At 42.2% G+C, this 21,310-nt stretch overlaps 1 protein-coding gene across 2 annotated transcripts in view; it reads right to left on the minus strand.

Annotated features, from left to right (window-relative positions):
* Window positions 1–21,310, minus strand: part of LOC117530524 (disks large homolog 5-like) — a 110,546-nt gene that overhangs the window by 70,238 nt on the left and 18,998 nt on the right. For both annotated transcript variants that reach the window (XM_034193418.1, XM_034193419.1), the window contains exon 2: window positions 4,325–4,393. In XM_034193418.1, the coding sequence (XP_034049309.1) occupies window positions 4,325–4,393 (69 nt within the window). The remainder of the gene's footprint in view (window positions 1–4,324; window positions 4,394–21,310) is intronic.

Below are 21,310 nucleotides of genomic sequence, written 5' to 3' on the forward strand. Positions count from 1 at the left end.
AGAACACTGCACTGTCCAACCTGCCCCGTCTGCCAGCTGACTTCCAGCTTGATGTTTGTAATAAAGCTCCAGGGGATGGGGGTTATTACTTGTCAAACACAGGTATGATGCGCCTCGTCTGATACCAAAATAGGTATCACAGTATCAAGACATTTATGGCACTTAATACTGCTGATAGAATTTCTATTTAAATGCATACATACATTAGAGTGTGTGGTGTTGGTGTGCAACCCAGCTATTTAGCACTTTAGTGATACCGCTTAATGTGTGTTCCATGAGTATTTTCTTCTGCACATTTTCACTATTTCTTTGGCTTTACCCTATCCCAAATTGTCTTTGCAGCTTCCAGTACAGCTGTGTTCAAAATAATAGCAAAAGCATTGGGAAGACTGCACATTCTATTCCATATCCAAACATGAAGAAAAATTCACCAAATGTGTTATTACTTTACAGAAAATGAAGCATTTTTCTTTACAAACTCACTGTACGAGGTCTGTTAGAAAAGTATCCGACCTTTTTATTTTTTTCCAAAAACCTGATGGATTTGATTCACGTGTGCTTGCATGAGCCAACCTTGAACCTTCGTGTGCATGCGTGAATTTTTTCACGCCTGTCGATTGCATCATTTGCTTGTAAGCAGCCTTTGTATGAGGATGGGTGTAGTCTCTCATCGGATTTTCTTTGCAAGGAAAATGGCAGAACGACTGGAGCAGCGTGACTGCATCAAATTTTGCCAGAAACTGGGCGACAGCCAGGTGGAAACCATTCGAATTATTCAGACGGCTTGCGGTGACGATGCTATGGGCATCACACAGATTAAGGAGTGGTACAACCGGTTTAAAGACGTCCATACAATGGTGGAGAGCGAGCCGTGCTCCGGGCGCCCATCAACATGCTGAAATGACTAGATCATTTCCAAAGTGAACGCTGTGGTGATGTGGGACCGTTGTGTGACTATCCGAAAAATTAAGGGGTGGACATCAGCACTTTTTTGGCACAATCCACTGTGACAGAAGATTTGGCCATGAAAAGAGTTGCAGCGAAATTCATGCTGATGGCTTCAGCACGAAGCTGCTGACGGAGCAAAAGCGCCACCGTGTTGAATTCTCACAGGACATGCTGGACTCCGAAAAATGATGCCCACCTCTTCCACCATTTGGAAGATTCAGATGGCTTTCGACGGCTTTTCAGTCGTGTGACTATCCGAGAAATTGTGGAAGAGGTGAGCATGTCACAGCATGTCCTGTGAGGCAAGTCGGACTTGTTTCCAGAGCTGCAACTTGCCACCAATCCTGTTTGTGATATTCATGGACAGGATATCGAGGCGTAGTCAGGGGAAGGAGGGTTTCCAGTGTGGTGGGCTCGGGGTCTCATCGCTGCTTTTTGCAGATGATGTGGTCCTGTTGGCTTCATCAACCTGTGACCAACACTCACTGGATCAGGTCGCAGCAGAGTGTGAAGCGGCTGGGATGAGGATCAGCACCTCTAAATCTGAGGCCATGGTTCTCAGCAGGAAACCAATGGATTGCCTACTCCAGGTAGGGAATGAAATCTTGCCCCAAGTGAAGGAGTTCAAGTACCTCGAGGGGTCTTGTTCACGAGTGAGCGGAAAATGGAGCGTGAGATTGGCCGGAGAATCGGTGCAGCAGGGGCGGTATTGCATTCGCTCTACCGTACTGTAGTGATGAAAAGGGAGCTGAGCTAAAAGGCAAAGCTCTCAATCTACTGGTCAATCTTCGTTCCTACTCTCACCTATGGTCACGAGGGTTGGGGAATGACCGAAAGAACTAGTTGCGGGTACAAGCGCCTGAAATGGGCTTCCTTAGGAGGGTGTCTGGTGTCTCCCTTAGAGATAAGGTGAGAAGCTCAGTCATCCTTTCCAAAGATACTTTCTTTTCACAATCAGACGATTGGTTGCTGAATTATGGTCATTTGAATTTCAGCAGCCATGCTATTTTTTGCAAAAAAGTGGAAAAAAATGAGACAAGAAACTACAATATCTATGGAATCATTGGTCCAATTGAGCTGAAATTTGAAAATTAGCCTTTTCAGTCCAATGACTACCTATGTATCAAATGTTATCAAAATCTGAGGTGAGGTTTAACCCCATTGAGTGAACTGAGATGGAATGACCCCGTTATTTGAAGCTCCTTGCACTTTTTGTGTGAAGGCCATGTTGAAAGGTTCTGTGAATTAAACATATGTTGCAAAATAGTTAAAGAAAGATTTGTATTAAGAGTGTGTTATACTGAATTTTGACATTTTACTGCAGGCAAATATTGGCCTCCAAACCTTGCCAATAATTCGTATCATTATTGGCCCTTAATCTTTAAGTGTTCCAGTCTCTAATCAACTTTTTAATCAAAGTATGCTGTTCTTCTGAACAATGTCTGGAATGATCCATTTTACTCAGATTTTCAGAGAGAAATCCACAACAACAACCAGCATGAACATTTGCTGCCTTTGTCCTTAAATTAGGGCCACCTGTAAGGGTGGAATAAGAGTAACAGAAAGAAAAATGCAAACTGCTATTTTTTTAAACATTCCTTGTTCTTCACGCTCTATAAAGTAATAAGTTTAATATGTTTTTCTTCATGTTTTGATTTGGAACAGAATGTACAGTGTTGCTAATGCATTTGCATTACCAATAACCAAGATCTTGAGAAACACTGCTATCATACTTGAGATATTACTGTTCTACAATGAACTGGTACCCTGTTTTAATTATCTCACCAACACATTATGCCCAATAACGTTTTTACCCATTTAAACTGATTTACATATAACGTGATTCTCTACAACACCATGACTTTATTACAGCACAGAAGCTTATTCATCACATCTGAACCAAAAACCACCATGATTAAGCACAACTTCATGACTCTGAAATTACATAAAACACCAACAAGACTTTCGTAAGACTTTGTCACAGTACAGTCATGCTGCAAGACTTGACGAGAATATCCAAGAATGTCCAGGATTTCAAGGTGGCAATAAGACAAAGCAAGAATGAACGAGGATAACAATAGGATTTGTAAAAGTTTAAAACTGTAGTGGGGGTATCTTGCACCATCATGATTTATCACGATTGTCCTACATTAACCAAGACATCAGTGTCATAGACCGAACAGTCCCCCCTAAAAATCGGTCCACCCTGCCTTCACTGCGAATGCATCATTTGGAACCACAGCAGTTCGTCAGATTGAGTCTCTACACCCAAAGCGATCAAAGGGAGCAATGTGATTATTAACCATCAGATGACAAAGTAAAACCTCTTAAAATATTCTAAAGTCAGTTTTAAGCAGCATATTTTTAATAATATCTGGGTCATTTGCAGGTGGGTCTGTGAAAATAAATCTAAAGTATGTTTCTGTTCGTCTTTCAGCTGTCCTCATGTTTTTGTTCAGAGTCAACACAAAGGACCCAGGGCAGATCTGCCATTGGGATTTAGCACTAGTTTTAGACCAGATGCCTTTCGTGATGCAATTCCAGTAGAAAGATGTACAGCCCCTGGTCATCCAAGAGGTCTCCCATCCAAGTACTAATCAGGACCTACACTGCTTCACTTCTGAGAGTGAATGTGAGGCATCATTGTAAAAAGCTTTAAGCACCTGTATAAAGAATGGGGGGGGGGGGGGGGGGGGGGGGACTATAGAAATGCAGTCCACGTCATGAAAAGAAAAATCTAACAATATCTTTGTGATTTAGGTGAACTAACACTGTAATCTTAGAATGCTACGAATTACCTTATTGTAATTTTATAGTAATAAGTCCTATACAGGCCATAAGTCCAATCAGGCACAGACTTATCTGTGGATACCGCAAAGAGTGTCTACAACTCTCCTTAGCTGGGACGCCAGTCCATCACAGGTCACTACCCCAGCCAGGGCTGGTACCCATTTAAAGCTGGCTGTACAGGGATAGTGCAGATGCAAAGTGTCTTATCTGGACGTATCTGGAATCTAACCCCATTCTACACTCCGATCCCACAGACCCAACTGCTCCTGCACAGTTTTACATCTGATTTACTGTTCAATATTATTACTCTGAGCCACACAAACATTCCCTCACCAATGCGGTGGAAAAGTGCACTAGTCCAATCCGCTGTTGCTCAGAGAATGACTAAATCAAAGAGGTTTGTATGTCATGTGTTTTTGGGGGGGGGGGGGGGGGGGGGGGGGGAAGCGCCAAATCCTTCTCAAATCTGTGTAATCACTTGCATGTGTTTAATCAGGGAACAGCCAATGATTATGTTTATTGAAGTAGTGGTCCGTTCAAACGATAATGCGTTTCCACCACAGAGGGATGTGAACGCCACACTCACCTGAGCTGCTGAGAGAGTTGCTGCTTTCAGAGTCTGACGGCATGGTGGATAAGACGCTGTAAGTGGACCCTGTGAGGCAGACAAAATGTGAACGTTAGTTGTGAGTGTATTCTTCTTCCATGTGTGCCGTATAGTTAGATGATTATCTCCAGCATTGTACAGTACATCAAGGCGCTGTGGACTGGGTTACATTCATGAGCCTTTACTGAAATAAAGAAACATAGAGACTCGCTGGAGGGATAAAAAGTTGGGACTTTCCCCAAAGTGGGATGACAGGCCTGTGGGCCGACAGCAGTGCAGCCAATTATCAGCTGGGGTAGGAGTGTGAATACAGAGTAGCCAGGGCCCCAGAAAGGCTCAGTACCACAGCTTCAGAGTTTCTCCTTTTATCTCCTCTGACAACACGCAGTGGCACGGTGAAAGTCCCTTCTCTGCAGCCCAAAGAGGTTTGTAATTAACTGAACAGAAATACGACTCAGTGGACTGATTTAAAAATAAAAAGTTATTTACAACAATGGAACCTCCTTTTTTGAAGCATGCATTCTCCTCTTGAAAGTATTGATACTGTACTTTTTTTTTTTTAAAGTAAACTATTTTTTCCAGTACTTCCACAAAAGGTTTGTTTTTTATATGCACTATAAAAAAATGAAGCTCAGCATGGATTTTACAACAATAAATGCAAAATCCAGAGAACCTCAACTCTCAGGGTGACCTTTAAAATTACTTCTGTTGGTCAACCAACACTCCAAAACCCAGAGTGTTTACACAATTACACACTTAAAAACCAAACACTGCAATGTTTCCCCTTGACATTTTTCAGGTCCAATGGTATTCATTGGGGGGGTCAAATTGCGTGGAAAAACATGAGGCACTTAGAAACTTGAATGCTAATGTAAAGTGATGTGGTCATTATTTATCAAATTCTACAGTTCTCCTATAAAGCTTGACTACTGGTTTAAAGAAACAACATACATTTCAAACAAAATAGATCTATTTTTCTGTGGCTATGTATCACTTTTACCAATGAGTGTGTATATCAAAGAAAAATCATGTTAACATGTTACAGAATACCTAAATACTATGATCACTCCGTGTCACCATCACCGACCACCATCTCCATGTGTGCAAAACAATATATTTGGGTCTAAGCAAAACTGAATGTGCATACTGAATGTTTCCAGTCAACATTGCCAGATCTCAGGGTACACGTGCACCCACTTTCTTGAAAAATTTACCTCCAGACCCCCTGGTAAAGCAGTTTACAACAGAAGTACATATGTAGATCATGGGCAGCTAATTAACAACCATGATTTAGGCACTGCAAATTTGTCAACTTAAAACGGTACAGCCTTTGGGTTTTAAAGATTCTATTCATAAAGAGAATTTTCTTTGGCACTGTTCTAATTTTATTCATTAGCCTTTAAATAGGGGAATCATAATATAACATTACTGATATGAGCAAAAATTGTGTTGTCAGGAAAAACATTTCCCCTTATACACCCACCACACACAGCCGTCCGTCGACAGAGTGCCGTCGGAGCTGTGAATCAGCGCACATCCGAAAAGTTGGATTTCAGTTCCAAAACGTTCTGAAAGCCATCTGCGAAAGTCGACACAGTTGGTCAAAATTGGCCGGCGGCCCCGAGTGTGACACACATGTTCATAATTCTCTGGGCGCCATCGAGATGGGACACCTATTCGACAGCGGCCCATGTGTTATCTGAGGACCATCTAACCACAACTTACATATTCAGATGGCGGCAAAACGGGATCCGAAACAATTTGACTGCCTACGAGGGAACCTTGAGATAAATCTGGCATGGTATGCCTGTCGGTATGATGTGCAGTGCCACGTATAATAATGCCCTCCCCTCCCGCAGCGCAAAGAACTGTTGAACTGTATGTGGCATGCTTCATCACAATAATTATGAATTATCATGTACAGTGCACAGCGGCTATCAAACCAAAAGCTCCGGGTGCTGCTGTGCGCATGATGCCACAACTCTGAAAAGGCTGTTATATCCACAATAGACCTTACGGTACAGATATTTGTCCATTCCTTCCCATGGGCGACATAAATAATATGAACTATTGTCTCCATCATAACACAGGCAGCTGTGCCTCTCTGTGCTGCATAGTAATGCGTCATTGCGCGCGTCAGGCTTGGAGCTGAACAGATCTCATGTTGTAATAAATGTTCACCTTCAAGTAACTCTGGAGGAGATATAACACGGAGCTTGTGCCAGGCTGTTACACCATTAATTATATGGTATGTGATTTTGCCAACTTCTGATTGGCCCATTCGCCACTTTGAGCTGTACCACATGCCGAGTTGACCGGTGGTGGACCCGAACTGACCGCTAGTAGAGCCAAGTACACCTCGCGTGCAGCGTAGTGCTAGCCAATCAAGCAACGCCTTCTATCAATAACAACCAATCAGATAATGCGATACAACGTCTACTTCGGCCCGCTTCGAGTTGCGTCGTGTGTCATCATGACAACGCCATGTACACAATGCAGTAAAAACTAAGGGCACAGAAAAAAAAAAAAAAAAAACGCTGCTGGCTGCAGCAGCTCCTCGGTTTTCTCTCACAAATGTGTTTAAATACAGTCCATAAAAGTCCTGCTCAGACTGATTGACAGGACATGTCCACATCAAGTATCAGTTCGTTCGCGCGTGCGCATCTCGCACGCACATCTTGGTCAAAGTAGGAAAGATAAACTATAACAGAACTCAGAGCACAGACCTTCAGCTCAGCACAAATATAAACTAGAAGATCAATCAGAGTGCACAGTCTGTCTGCAGCCAAACTGCACTCTGATTCCTCTGTGCAGAGAACCTGCAGGCTGCGTTCTCACCTCCTCTCTGCACCCTGCTGCGCGCACCTGACGCAGACATTCCTGCGTCGTCATGACACCACAGGAAGCTCGAGACAGCCCCAGTGTGAAAGGGGCTTTAGAGATTGTGCTCATGAAGTATTTTGGACCTGTTGGTGCATTATGACAGTAATAATAAAGAGTTGAAACTTGAGATTGAGTTTTCAGTTTTAGTATGTTTGACAAACTCCCAATTTTCTTGTTTACCATATAATAAAAGTTATAGACTTTTAATAAGGCCTTGGTGAACCTCATCCTGACCAGGTCTGCTTAATCACGGGTACACCTCGTCAAAAGTCTATAATTGTATATAATAAACATGCATCTTACCTCCAACAGCGGTCCAGGATGTTTCACAGCGCGCACATGGACATGAAGCCGGGACAGCAGCCTGCTGTTAGAATCCTCTCACCCAAAACAAAAAAATTAATTCAATGTGATAATCCAACCATCGCAGTGTCCAGAGTTGCGTTGTGCTGTTGAAGTGTGCAAACAAGAAAAAAAGAAAGTTCCCTGGAAAGGCTCCGTCTGAGGGACTGCATAGCCCAATGCCAGCAAACTTTGGAGCGAAACAGTCCACTTGTTTAGTGGCAGGCGCGCACATGTGCACCCTGTGTGCGTGCACTCTGCTTGCATGCTTAGTGGCCCATGCAGTGTTATGTGCGTGCGTACACACAGACACACACACACACAGACACACACACACACACACGGCTGAGTGATAATTACAGCCCCATGCGTGTGCGCAGGTGTGCCACGGACATGCGTGTGAGGAAAACAGTGCTCCAGTCTGCCATGGAGACCAGGCAGTCTGCATCGCCTTTTGTGGCAGTCTGACAGCAGTCTGTGTCATCCACCTGCTGTCTACATACGCTTTGGATGCCATCGTGCAGGTGTGAACGAAGATAGTATCGGAATGGCTCCTCCACATTCTTGCTATGTGTGACGGAGGCTTGAACTACTTACAGTAGTGACAAATACTGTCTATGATAGTGATGTCAGATCATGTGAAGGTCTCCCCTGACTTGCTCAAGGGATACTGGGAAGCACATGGTGGCAGCTAATCAGAGTAAAGAGGAACAGTAATGTCAGCTGGCTGCTCCCGCAAACACAATAAACAAAGATGGAGGAAAACACTCTGTAACATCTCATTTCTGTATGAATCTAATATGTTACCCATATATTTTGTAAATGTCAGTGAGAAATAAGCACTTGTTTTTGTAACCAGATAACACCTCTGAAGTGACTTTCAAGACATCTCACAGATGTTAGTGTGCATACCCCATGTACGCGCATCAGACAAGGGCATTTCAAAACCTCATGGATGCACACACACACACACACACACACACGTCCATGTGCAGACAGCGTTAAAAAGAAATTATTTGTTGTGGAATTTCCTCCATGTAAATATGTTCTCTCCATTAAAGTGAGCTGTAATTTTGCAACATGTTTCAAAAATAAACCAACATTTTAATGCCTGGATTTCAGTACAAACTAGGTTTTGTCAGTTTTGTGAAATTTGAAAGGCCATACAGCTTTAACAAGCACACATGCGTACGTACACACACGCACAATTTCTTGATTTCAGTGTCAAAGTATTTAATGTATCAACAATCAATAAAAAATAAAAATCAATAAAGAAGTGTTTAAGAAGCTGGAACCAAAGTTTTGCACTCTTGATATTAGCATTAAAATAGTCAGAAAAATACTTACCTTTTTGAGTCGATCAACAAACGACTAACCACTACAGCATTTGTTGTTACAGTAATCTAAGTGTGTTGCGCTTGCATTTCCTGCCATTAATGTTTAGCTGCAGAAAAAGCTTCTGCTGGCAGAGCGGGCACCAACATTAACACTTAAACATTTAGAGTTTAGAAACATGCTTTGCTTCAAATGTTTTGAAATGGTTTCAAAGTTCTGATAAGACCAACGCCAACTTTCAGCACTTCCAAGTCTTCACACTTCAGTTGTTAAGCACTTTCACACATTTAAAACATGAAAGCACCAAAAGAAGAAGAAACAAAATCCTCAATGATGTCATGTGTGATGAGGCAAGTCATAAACAAACACCCAACAGGACAAGCTGGCTCTGATAAATCAACAACTTCCATCCCTGACGCAAGGTTTAACACGCGATCATGTGCAGGACAAAATTATTCTTTACCCCTGTTCCAGTACTCCAAATAAATCCTTGGTTGGACAAGTACCCACTGGGAGACTCCAGGTTTGATGGAGACTGGTAGGAGCCCAACTGATGGTCTTTTTCCCAGCAAGCGGTTCAAAGGAAAAAAGACTGATGTGCCTCAGGAACTGTGGCACAGATCAAGTTGTCTTTGTTCTCTTGCAAGCTTAAGTTTCCCATGACTCTGTTTGAGTAAAGACTATTTCAACGGGCAAGGTTCACTGCGTCACTGCTCACTCACTTTTTTGCTTCGTGGAAGTCATGTGACTTGGATCTTGCTACTGTCTGACCCTCAACACTGATCTCTTTTCCAGTTAAACTGCTGAGCTAAAACATTCAGGTTTGAAGTGTGTAATCAGACTGCAATTAACTGATATTTGCAAGATTATCTTTTCTGCTGGTCATCTCCCTCACTAGTCTCCTTCTTGTACACTCACAGTTTTTGATAACTGCTGCCTCTAGATTTATTATACTGTGTGGATTTCTTAAAGAAGTCCCAGTCTTATTCTGTGACTTGAAAATATACATACTGTTGATGAGAGTGGTTCTAGCTGACTGATTTGTGCTCGTCTCTGTCCGAGGCAGAGCTGATGAGAAGGAGTCACACTGATGGGAGGTGTGAGGAATACGAGTGACGACGTGAAGTACAGAGGCTGCTTGGAAAACTGGAGTGTGTTGACATCTCCAAGAGATATTTGCTGGAGCAACACAGACTTAAGGTGCTCCGAGACTTGCACGACTTTGATCCGTGTCAAAAGAAAATTCTGAAATGTTTAAAATCTCCACGCATTAATTACGTGAACATTATGCAAACAATTCAAAAACGCTGCGTGTGAGTGTGGGTGATTGCGTCAGCGCACCGCATCATAGCACAGCTCGTCTGAACGATTATAACGAGATGTTATAAAACGTACTTTTACAACTGCTCACAAGAAGGAAAGAACATGCAACTGTTTTACCAAGCCATTACAATATAAATATGACAAATTACCTTTTTAGACAGTTCCAAATGTTTTCTCCACCTCATTCAGTGCACAAAAGAGAGAGAGAGACAAAAACCTCTGTGATTCCGGAAGCAATAAAAGGCGTTTTCAACGGCCAAACTCTGAGAAAAATAATTAATCCGCTACAATATTATTTTATATACGCAGCATCCAGCATAAAACATGGGGCATCCAGTGGAACAAAGCGTGGCGTCAAACTGGGAACACAGCAGGTGGGATCATCACGACGATTTCTGTGCAAGTGTGCAGATCAAAGTCGTGCAAGTGTCAAGGCACTGCAAGACTTCATGGAAAACCAACTCGCCACTTGTACTCCCAGGTTTTAATGGCAGCTCTGGATGATTTCTGAGCCATCAGGTTTTTGGAACCACTGGACTCTATGACCAAGATTTACCAAGAGCCCAGATAACAACTGCTAAGTTGTATGGGCAATCCAAGCTCCACGTTGGGGCGGAGACAGTTTCACGAGCAATTTACAAAGTGCAATTGCTAACAGCCCTTAATATAACGTGCACAGGAGTATGTAAATGAGGCTTTTGCACATTCATGAAATTAAATCTGCCACTTAAGTTACTGGATGCAGATGTAAGACACCTCTTTATCCAGATCTAATGCACATGGAAGACAACTCAGTCCTCAAACAGCAGTATATTTGATTGATTTCTATAATGCTGTCTGTATTATTTCTTTAAACTGATTACACTGTGCTGTTTCTCACTGTAAGCAGGAATTTCCTCAAATTTAGACGTGAGCTTCTTTTTAATAATTTCTTGCTGTGACCCTTCCTGTTGTTGGGAGATCAAGACTACATTCCCTTGCAGTATGCGCCTTGCTCTTTGTTATGCACAAAACAAAATCTCTTATTTCAGACATTCAACTCTTGCCCCATGCCTGGCACTCCGGCAAACAATCATGATGCTCTCCACCAGTGGGGAGCTCAGAGAACCATGCACACAGTTCTCCGTGTGTTCCACCCGCGGAATGCACTGCAACCACCCAGCAGTCTGGCAGAATACCACAGATAAAAGAAGAACATGTCTGAAACAGGAGATGTTTTTATCCATTTGTTTTTTTGGTAACAGCCAACACAGGAGTGTGTTCGAGCGCTGTGCAGCCTTTGCACACATCAGTAATGTCCCACATACTTTGATAAGTATGTCTGTTTTTGGTCTACCTGTTACACAAATATGACTGGCATTGCATCATTATTATTATCATTACTATTATTCATAATTCTCTGGGGCCTCTGTGCTGCAACAGCATTCTATCAAGTGAAATCAGTTAACAGCAAGTTTTCAAAGTCGCAAAAAACAGACGCTATCAGCACCCACTTAATTTCCCTTTTATTTTTATTTGCAGGCTCCCTCTCATAATTTTGCCCTCTCGGGTGGACAAACCCCAGACTGCAGATTCATGAAGGAAAATGTACTAAACTGACAATATGCGCTATTCTGCACATTTTGCGGATGTAATCCTTGTCACACTGTAACTCAGCACTCAGGTGTATTTAACAGTGCAATGGTGTTTGAGCACATTTTGACACACACAATCCTTTAGTAAATCAGGCCCTATATGTATATGGATTGCCTAGTTGTAACATTTCTGTCCTGGCATGTTTAACATTTGTTTGTTATTCTGTTGGTAGTATTTCCAAGGCAGATGGCCACCCCACTGTTAGACCTTGGGATGACTTGTCGCAAGTTGGTGCTGTACAAATTAACAAAACTGAATTCACCATTCCCCGATTTGAAAACTGCAGAAAACTGAATAATCGGAATGATCGGAATTGGAATATCTGAATAATTGATATCTGAATATCTGAATCGGAATAATCTGAATAATTGGTTTGTTCAATTATGTATGGCCTCTGAAAAACAAGGGACTGTGCATAAAAAATGGCTGTAATTCATTCATTCACAATAAAAATCTTTATCGTCATTGCACAAAAGATTAAGTGTCACGGAAAGGCTGGGGTCAATCCCAACTGTCGGTGCATGAGACAGGCCACCAGTCCACCACAGGGCCATAATTATCCCATTGAATTAACGCTGATCTCACAGTTTCGTTTTAACACCATTTGAAAATTTGGGTCGCTGTCCAAATGCTTATTGACCTGAGTGTGCACAAATCTTGATCCACACCCTTATGCTGGCATCATACTATTATTGCTCAACAGAAGGTGAAAACAATCTACATCCAAAAGTTCTCAGCTGTCAGTTGCTGGAGCTACAGTCACATAACAGTTATACAGGTCTGCATTTTAAAAAATAAAAAGGTATTGACACAAGTGTCAAAAGAATGTTCTGCCTTTTTATAACATCCTTACATTGTCGATTTGTGAACTGTTAGAGCACCAGTAGGTACATTTGGCTTCTCCGTTGTTCAGACTCAAGTTCTGAGCAGCCACTATGGTTGCCTTTCACTCTGAATACAAACATCATGTGGTGCCCTCATGCTCATGGACCACACGTGACTAGGGAGGCGATACAGCGGGCTGCAATTGCTGCACGTTACTGAAAAAACTAAGGACGTCACAATTCGCTGCCGTCCTGGGAAAGGCCTGTGTTCTCTGCTGTGCAGTGGAGAAACCTGTCTGCCCAGTTAGTGTCACGTGTGACTCCCAACGCAGCTGTAAGCCACACACACACACACACACACACACACACCACAAAACTAGAACAGGACTATAGAGTTCATACACAAACATCTTCAGCAGCCCATCAGCAATGCAAGACTGTGCAGTTCTGAAAGAAGTGCCAAAACAAATAACTTGCACTTACTGTAGCCGTCTTATGAAAAAAGCCCAAATAAATGCATAAAAACTAAAATGTAAATGCCACACTTTTGTTCTCATTCACATTCTTCCACACATTTAAATCAACGATTAATATTTCGTCTATACGTGCACACAAAAGGCTTATTTCTCCTAAATTTGTTAACATCGGTGTTTGTGAGCACTTCAACTTTGATAATCCATCCACCGGTCAGGTTTGGCATATCAAGATGCTGATTAAACAGCTTGATTATTGCACAGGTGTGCCTTGGACTGCTCACAACAAAAGGCAACTGCAAAATGTGCCGTTTCGTTACACAACACAATGTCGCAGTTTTTGGGGGATCCTACAGTTGGTGTGCTGACTGCAGGAATGTTCACCCGAGCTGTTGCCCGTGAATTGAGTATTTCATCACCATAAGCAACATCTAAAGTAGTTTCCAACTAACGTCATAATTGTTGAATGCACAACCACGCCAGCACAGAACAGTCACTTCTGGCTTAGTCACCTGATAAATATCTCTTTTTCCAACATCAACAGCACAAAATAGAATGGCCTTTTACTGGGAAGAGTTTATGAAGTAATAAGTAGGGTTGGGTATCGTTTGGCTTTCAGATGATACTGGTGCCTAAATGATACTTTTAGAACAGCGAATGTGCCTGAAAAGACATGCGTTACGATTTTTAAAGATGTTTCACCATCATTAATGAATCATTAATCAGAATCCATTGTCCAGTTTACAAAAAAAAATTGAAACCTGCATTATTCAGGTCCGGCTTGATTATTTAGGCCGTTGGTTTGGTTTGTGTTCTCGGCGCTCACGTTGTGGTTAGGCACTAACCTAGCACAAACATCAGGCACCAAACTGCATTGCGATTTGGTCTGGTAGATACTAATAGCAGAGGAACCAGTACTTATTGACAGGGCAGCATGGTGGGTTAGTGGTGAGCACTGTTATCACACATCAAGAAGGTCATGGGATCAATTCCCACCTGTGGCCTTTCTGAGTGGAGTCTGTATGTTCTCCCCGTGTTGGCGTGAATTTCTTCTGGGTGCTCCAGTTTCCTCCCATATACACTCAACAAAAATATAAACGCAACACTTTTGGTTTTGCTCCCATTTTGTATGAGATGAACTCAAAGATCTAAAACTTTTTCCACATACACAATATCACAGTTTCCCTCAAATATTGTTCACAAACCAGTCTAAATCTGTGATAGTGAGCACTTCTCCTTTGCTGAGATAATCCATCCCACCTCACAGGTGTGCCATATCAAGATGCTGATTAGACACCATGATTAGTGCACAGGTGTGCCTTAGACTGCCCACAATAAAAGGCCACTCTGAAAGGTGCAGTTTTATCACAGCACAATGCCACAGATGTTGCAAGATTTGAGGGAGCGTGCAATTGGCATGCTGACAGCAGGAATGTCAACCAGAGCTGTTGCTCGTGTATTGAATGTTCATTTCTCTACCATAAGCCGTCTCCAAAGGCGTTTCAGAGAAATTGGCAGTACATCCAACCAGCCTCACAACCGCAGACCACGTGTAACCACACCAACCCAGGACCTCCACATCCAGCATGTTCACCTCCAAGATCGTCTGAGACCACCCACTCGGACAGCTGCTGAAACAATCGGTTTGCATAACCAAAGAATTTCTGCACAAACTGTCAGAAACCGTCTCAGGGAAGCTCATCTGCATGCTCGTCGTCCTCATCGGGGTCTCGACCTGACTCCAGTTCGTCGTCGTAACCGACTTGAGTGGGCAGATGCTCACATTCGCTGGCGTTTGGCACATTGGAGAGGTCTTCTCTTCACGGATGAATCCCGGTTCACACTGTCCAGGGCAGATGGCAGACAGCGTGTGTGGCATCATGTGGGTGAGCGGTTTTCTGATGTCAGTGTTGTGGATGGAGTGGCCCATGGTGGCGGTGGGGTTATGGTATGGGCAGGCGTCTGTTATGGACGAAGAACACAGGTGCATTTTATTGATGGCATTTTTAATGCACAGAGATACCGTGACGAGATCCTGAGGCCCATTGTTATGCCATACATCCAAGAACATCACCTCATGTTGCAGCAGGATAATGCACGGCCCCATGTAGAAAGGATCTGTACACAATTCTTGGAAGCTGAAAATGTCCCAGTTCTTGCATGGTCGGCATACTCACCAGACGTCACCCATTGAGCATGTTTGGGATGCTCTGGACCGGCGTATACGACAGCGTGTACCAGTTCCTGCCAATATCCAGCAACTTCGCACAGCCATTGAAGAGGAGTGGATCAACATTCCACAGGCCACAATTGACAACCTGATCAACTCTATGCGAAGGAGATGTGTTGCACTGCATGAGGCAAATGGTGGTCACACCAGATACTGACTGGTACCCCCCCCCCCAATAAAACAAAACTGCACCTTTCAGAGTGGCCTTTTGTTGTGGGCAGTCTAAGGCACACCTGTGCACTAATCATGGTGTCTAATCAGCATCTTGATATGGCACACCTGTGAGGTGGGATGGATTATCTCAGCAAAGGAGAAGTGCTCACTATCACAGATTTAGACTGGTTTGTGAACAATATTTGAGGGAAATGGTGATATTGTGTATGTGGAAAAAGTTTTAGATCTTTGAGTTCATCTCATACAAAATGGGAGCAAAACCAAAAGTGTTGCGTTTATATTTTTGTTGAGTGTATTAAAAAAAAACAAAAAAAAAAAAACATGCAGGTTAGGTGAATTGGATACTTCCAAATTGTCCAGGGCAAAAGAGATCTCGATCTCAATGGGACTAACCTGGTTAAATACCATACTACATCCAGGTTTCCATGCCGGAGAAGGAAGGCCCAAGTCCTTTGGGTCACAGCTGTCATACCACTTCACAAACTGCAATGTTTCTACATGCATATCAACCACAGATTAATTGCAAAGCTGACATAACCATGTGAAATACAAATTTATTTTTAGGGTGAATTGATTTTAAAGTAATTATGTAAATCTCGATACAGCTATAATGACATTTAAGCCATTATTTCCCAGTCCTGGTCTCCCGAACTCAACATACTGCACATTTACCATTTGTCCTTGAACACAGTAGAGCAGCTCAGTCAGGTGTGTTGGATTAGCTGAACTGACCTGACTGAGTTGATCTACACTGATTAGTAGGATTGGATATCGAGAACATGTTCTTTTCAAAAATCGTTAAAAAAATGATTCGATCCACCGACATCAATAACCTTTTTGCTTAACGATTCCCTTATCGGTCCTTCAGAGCGGTCGTTGTTTTTGAGGGTGTTTATCGTGAAAACTATCATTTACGGATTGCACACCCTGCAGCGGGTCTGCAATCAACCGCTTCTGCAGCGGCTATGCTTGAAGCAACAAAGCAGTGCTCTGTCCCGCTGCTTCGTTGGTTCTCTGCTGCGCTGCTTTTCAGAGGCGGCAAGTCCGCTTCTTAATCCCTCTCAAAGCCATTTAAAAATGTCAATCACGAGTCACTTTTGTGCTGATTAAAGTCACTAACTGGGACGAGAATCGTCCTCCGTTCTGTTCGTACTCCTCCAATCGCTGCACCGCTCTCTGCCGAGTCAAGTTAGAAAGAGTCCAGATGGAATTAGTAACTTCAAAGCAAATTGCCATTTTAAATCAAATGACACCTCTTTCCAAACTCTGTAATACAGATAAACTAAAACATTTTTTTCTCTTCCAAAATGAGACCTCGTCCGTCTTTTATGAATCACATCTTGACAGCCAGCTGAGCTCAGAGGTATGGAGTTACATTTGTGCCATTAATGTCTGAAAGGAAAAGCTTTGACAAAAACTATAGATTTTGTTTATTTTTATTTATGTCCAGAGTTCAAAGATCCAGTGGCCAATTTCATATTTATTTACTTTAAGACTCAACAAAATGTTGTTGACATAGAAAAAAACCTGTAAAGCCTACTTTTAGTACACAGAAAATTCATAGGAGGTATTGATAAGCAGAATCGATAATGGCATCGATATTGATACAATCTTATCAATACCCATCCCTACTGATTAGTACACGGAATAGAATACGTCCAGTACGTTGGGTGCCGAGAACCACGAGAGGGAAAACACTGATTTAAGCAGTTGTGAGCAAGGAAGACAGCGCTGCACCTGCTACATTGTCTCTGCTACATCAAAGCCGCCAATGGCTTGATGCATGTTGGGTTCCAAGTATGGAAATATTCACCTCAAAGCATCAGGAGAATGTGCATATGGTGACAATGGATGTGCTAGATCAATCCAGCAAGCAGCTTTGTTCTGAGACTCTCATTTTCTGACATCTTCACAAAGCATAAAAATAACCAAGGATTTAATTTTTAACAACTATTATTTTAGGGACTTAAAGTCTTTCATTAATCATTACTTGCACCATTATACCAAGACTCACACACACCACTATGAAGTACACATAATTAGTCATTTTAATCATTCATTTGACTTTGACATGAGTTAACCAGATGCAGACACACACAACTTAAGTTCAGGTTACTTTATTAATACCTGTAGGTAGATTTGTGTTGCAATCACAGAAATCATCCAACTTAGAACATATAAGGACAACACTGACATACTTACTTGACAGTGTAATCTTTACGTGCCTTAACTAAAGCACTCCTTCTGCTGAATCACCTCTAAATTATTTACACATTATTCACTTTGCGTGTTTTTAGGAATCCGCTAGCTTAGCGTAGCTACTAGCTCTTAGCCGATTTAGCATGGCGGCTTCTCCTGTCTCTCCCGCACTTTTCTGCTCTGGGTGTGAAATGTTTCGTTATTCCTCGGCCTCCTTTAGCAGTAACGGTACTTGTAATAAGTGTAGCTTATTCGTAGCTTTGGAGGCCAGGCTGGGCGAATTGGAGACTCGGCTCCGCACCGTGGAAAATTCTACAGCTAGCCAGGCCAATGTAGTCGGTGCGGACCAAGGTAGCTTAGCCGCCGTTAGTTACCCCCTGGCAGATCCCGAGCAGCCGGGAAAACAGGCCGACTGGGTGACTGTGAGGAGGAAGCGTAGTTCTAAACAGAAGCCCCGTGTACACCGCCAACCCGTTCACATCTCTAACCGTTTTTCCCCACTCGACGACACACAGCCGCCGAGGATCAAACTCTGGTTATTGACGACTCTGTTTTGAGAAATGTGAAGTTAGCGACACCAGCAACCATAGTCAATTGTCTTCCGGGGGCCAGAGCAGGCGACATTGAAGGAAATTTGAAACTGCTGGCTAAGGCTAAGCGTAAATTTGGTAAGATTGTAATTCACGTCGGCAGTAATGACACCCGGTTACGCCAATCGGAGGTCACTAAAATTAACATTAAATCGGTGTGTAACTTTGCAAAAACAGTGTCGGACTCTGTAGTTTTCTCTGGGCCCCTCCCCAATTAGACCGGGAGTGACATGTTTAGCCGCATGTTCTCCTTGAATTGCTGGCTGTCTGAGTAGTGTCCAAAAAATGAGGTGGGCTTCATAGATAATTGGCAAAGCTTCTGGGGAAAACCTCGTCTTGTTAGGAGAGACGGCATCCATCCCACTTTGGATGGAGCAGCTCTCATTTCTAGAAATCTTGCCAATTTTCTTAAATCCTCCAAACCGTGACTATCCAGGGTTGGGACCAGGAAGCAGAGTTGTAGTCTTACACACCTCTCTGCAGCTTCTCTCCCCCTGCCATCCCCTCATTACCCCATCCCCGTAGAGACGGTGCCTGCTCCCAGACTACCAATAACCAGCAAAAATCTATTTAAGCATAAAAATTCAAAAAGAAAAAATAATATAGCACCTTCAACTGCACCACAGACTAAAACAGTTAAATGTGGTCTATTAAACATTAGGTCTCTCTCTTCTAAGTCCCTGTTGGTAAATGATATAATAATTGATCAACATATTGATTTATTCTGCCTTACAGAAACCTGGTTACAGCAGGATGAATATGTTAGTTTAAATGAGTCAACACCCCCGAGTCACACTAACTGTCAGAATGCTCATAGCACGGGCCGGGGCGGAGGATTAGCAGCAATCTTCCATTCCAGCTTATTAATTAATCAAAAACCCAGACAGAGCTTTAATTCATTTGAAAGCTTGACTCTTAGTCTTGTCCATCCAAATTGGAAGTCCCAAAAACCAGTTTTATTTGTTATTATCTATCGTCCACCTGGTCGTTACTGTGAGTTTCTCTGTGAATTTTCAGACCTTTTGTCTGACTTAGTGCTTAGCTCAGATAAGATAATTATAGTGGGCGATTTTAACATCCACACAGATGCTGAGAATGACAGCCTCAACACTGCATTTAATCTATTATTAGACTCTATTGGCTTTGCTCAAAAAGTAAATGAGTCCACCCACCACTTTAATCATATCTTAGATCTTGTTCTGACTTATGGTATGGAAATAGAAGACTTAACAGTATTCCCTGAAAACTCCCTTCTGTCTGATCATTTCTTAATAACATTTACATTTACTCTGATGGACTACCCAGCAGTGGGGAATAAGTTTCATTACACTAGAAGTCTTTCAGAAAGCGCTGTAACTAGGTTTAAGGATATGATTCCTTCTTTATGTTCTCTAATGCCATATACCAACACAGTGCAGAGTAGCTACCTAAACTCTGTAAGGGAGATAGAGTATCTCGTCAATAATTTTACATCCTCATTGAAGACAACTTTGGATGCTGTAGCTCCTCTGAAAAAGAGAGCTTTAAATCAGAAGTGCCTGACTCCGTGGTATAACTCACAAACTCGTAGCTTAAAGCAGATAACCCGTAAGTTGGAGAGGAAATGGCGTCTCACTAATTTAGAAGATCTTCACTTAGCCTGGAAAAAGAGTCTGTTGCTCTATAAAAAAGCCCTCCGTAAAGCTAGGACATCTTTCTACTCATCACTAATTGAAGAAAATAAGAACAACCCCAGGTTTCTTTTCAGCACTGTAGCCAGGCTGACAAAGAGTCAGAGCTCTATTGAGCTGAGTATTCCATTAACTTTAACTAGTAATGACTTCATGACTTTCTTTGTTAACAAAATTTTAACTGTTAGAGAAAAAATTACTCATAACCATCCCAAAGACGTATCATTATCTTTGGCTGCTTTCAGTGATGCCGGTTTTTGGTTAGACTCTTTCTCTCCGATTGTTCTGTTTGAGTTATTTTCATTAGTTACTTCATCCAAACCATCAACATGTTTATTAGACCCCATTCCTACCAGGCTGCTCAAGGAAGCCCTACCATTATTGAATGCTTCGATCTTAAATATGATCAATCTATCTTTGTTAGTTGGCTATGTACCACAGGCTTTTAAGGTGGCAGTAATTAAACCATTACTTTAAAAGCCATCACTTGACCCAGCTATCTTAGCTAATTATAGGCCAATCTCCAACCTTCCTTTTCTCTCAAAAATTCTTGAAAGGGTAGTTGTAAAACAGCTAACTGATCATCTGCAGAGGAATGGTCTATTTGAAGAGTTTCAGTCAGGTTTTAGAATTCATCATAGTACAGAAACAGCATTAGTGAAGGTTACAAATGATCTTCTTATGGCCTCGGACAGTGGACTCATCTCTGTGCTTGTTCTGTTAGACCTCAGTGCTGCTTTTGATACTGTTGACCATAAAATTTTATTACAGAGATTAGAGCATGCCATAGGTATTAAAGGCACTGCGTTGCGGTGGTTTGAATCATATTTGTCTAATAGATTACAATTTGTTCATGTAAATGGGGAATCTTCTTCACAGACTAAAGTTAATTATGGAGTTCCACAAGGTTCTGTGCTAGGACCAATTTTATTCACTTTATACATGCTTCCCTTAGGCAGTATTATTAGACGGTATTGCTTAAATTTTCATTGTTACGCAGATGATACCCAGCTTTATCTATCCATGAAGCCAGAGGACACACACCAATTAGCTAAACTGCAGGATTGTCTTACAGACATAAAGACATGGATGACCTCTAATTTCCTGCTTTTAAACTCAGATAAAACTGAAGTTATTGTACTTGGCCCCACAAATCTTAGAAACATGGTGTCTAACCAGATCCTTACTCTGGATGGCATTACCCTGAGCTCTAGTAATATTGTGAGAAATCTTGGAGTCATTTTTGATCAGGATATGTCATTCAAAGCGCATATTAAACAAATATGT

Source organism: Thalassophryne amazonica, chromosome 18 (genome assembly GCF_902500255.1).
Source record: "Thalassophryne amazonica chromosome 18, fThaAma1.1, whole genome shotgun sequence".
Lineage (NCBI taxonomy): Eukaryota > Metazoa > Chordata > Actinopteri > Batrachoidiformes > Batrachoididae > Thalassophryne > Thalassophryne amazonica.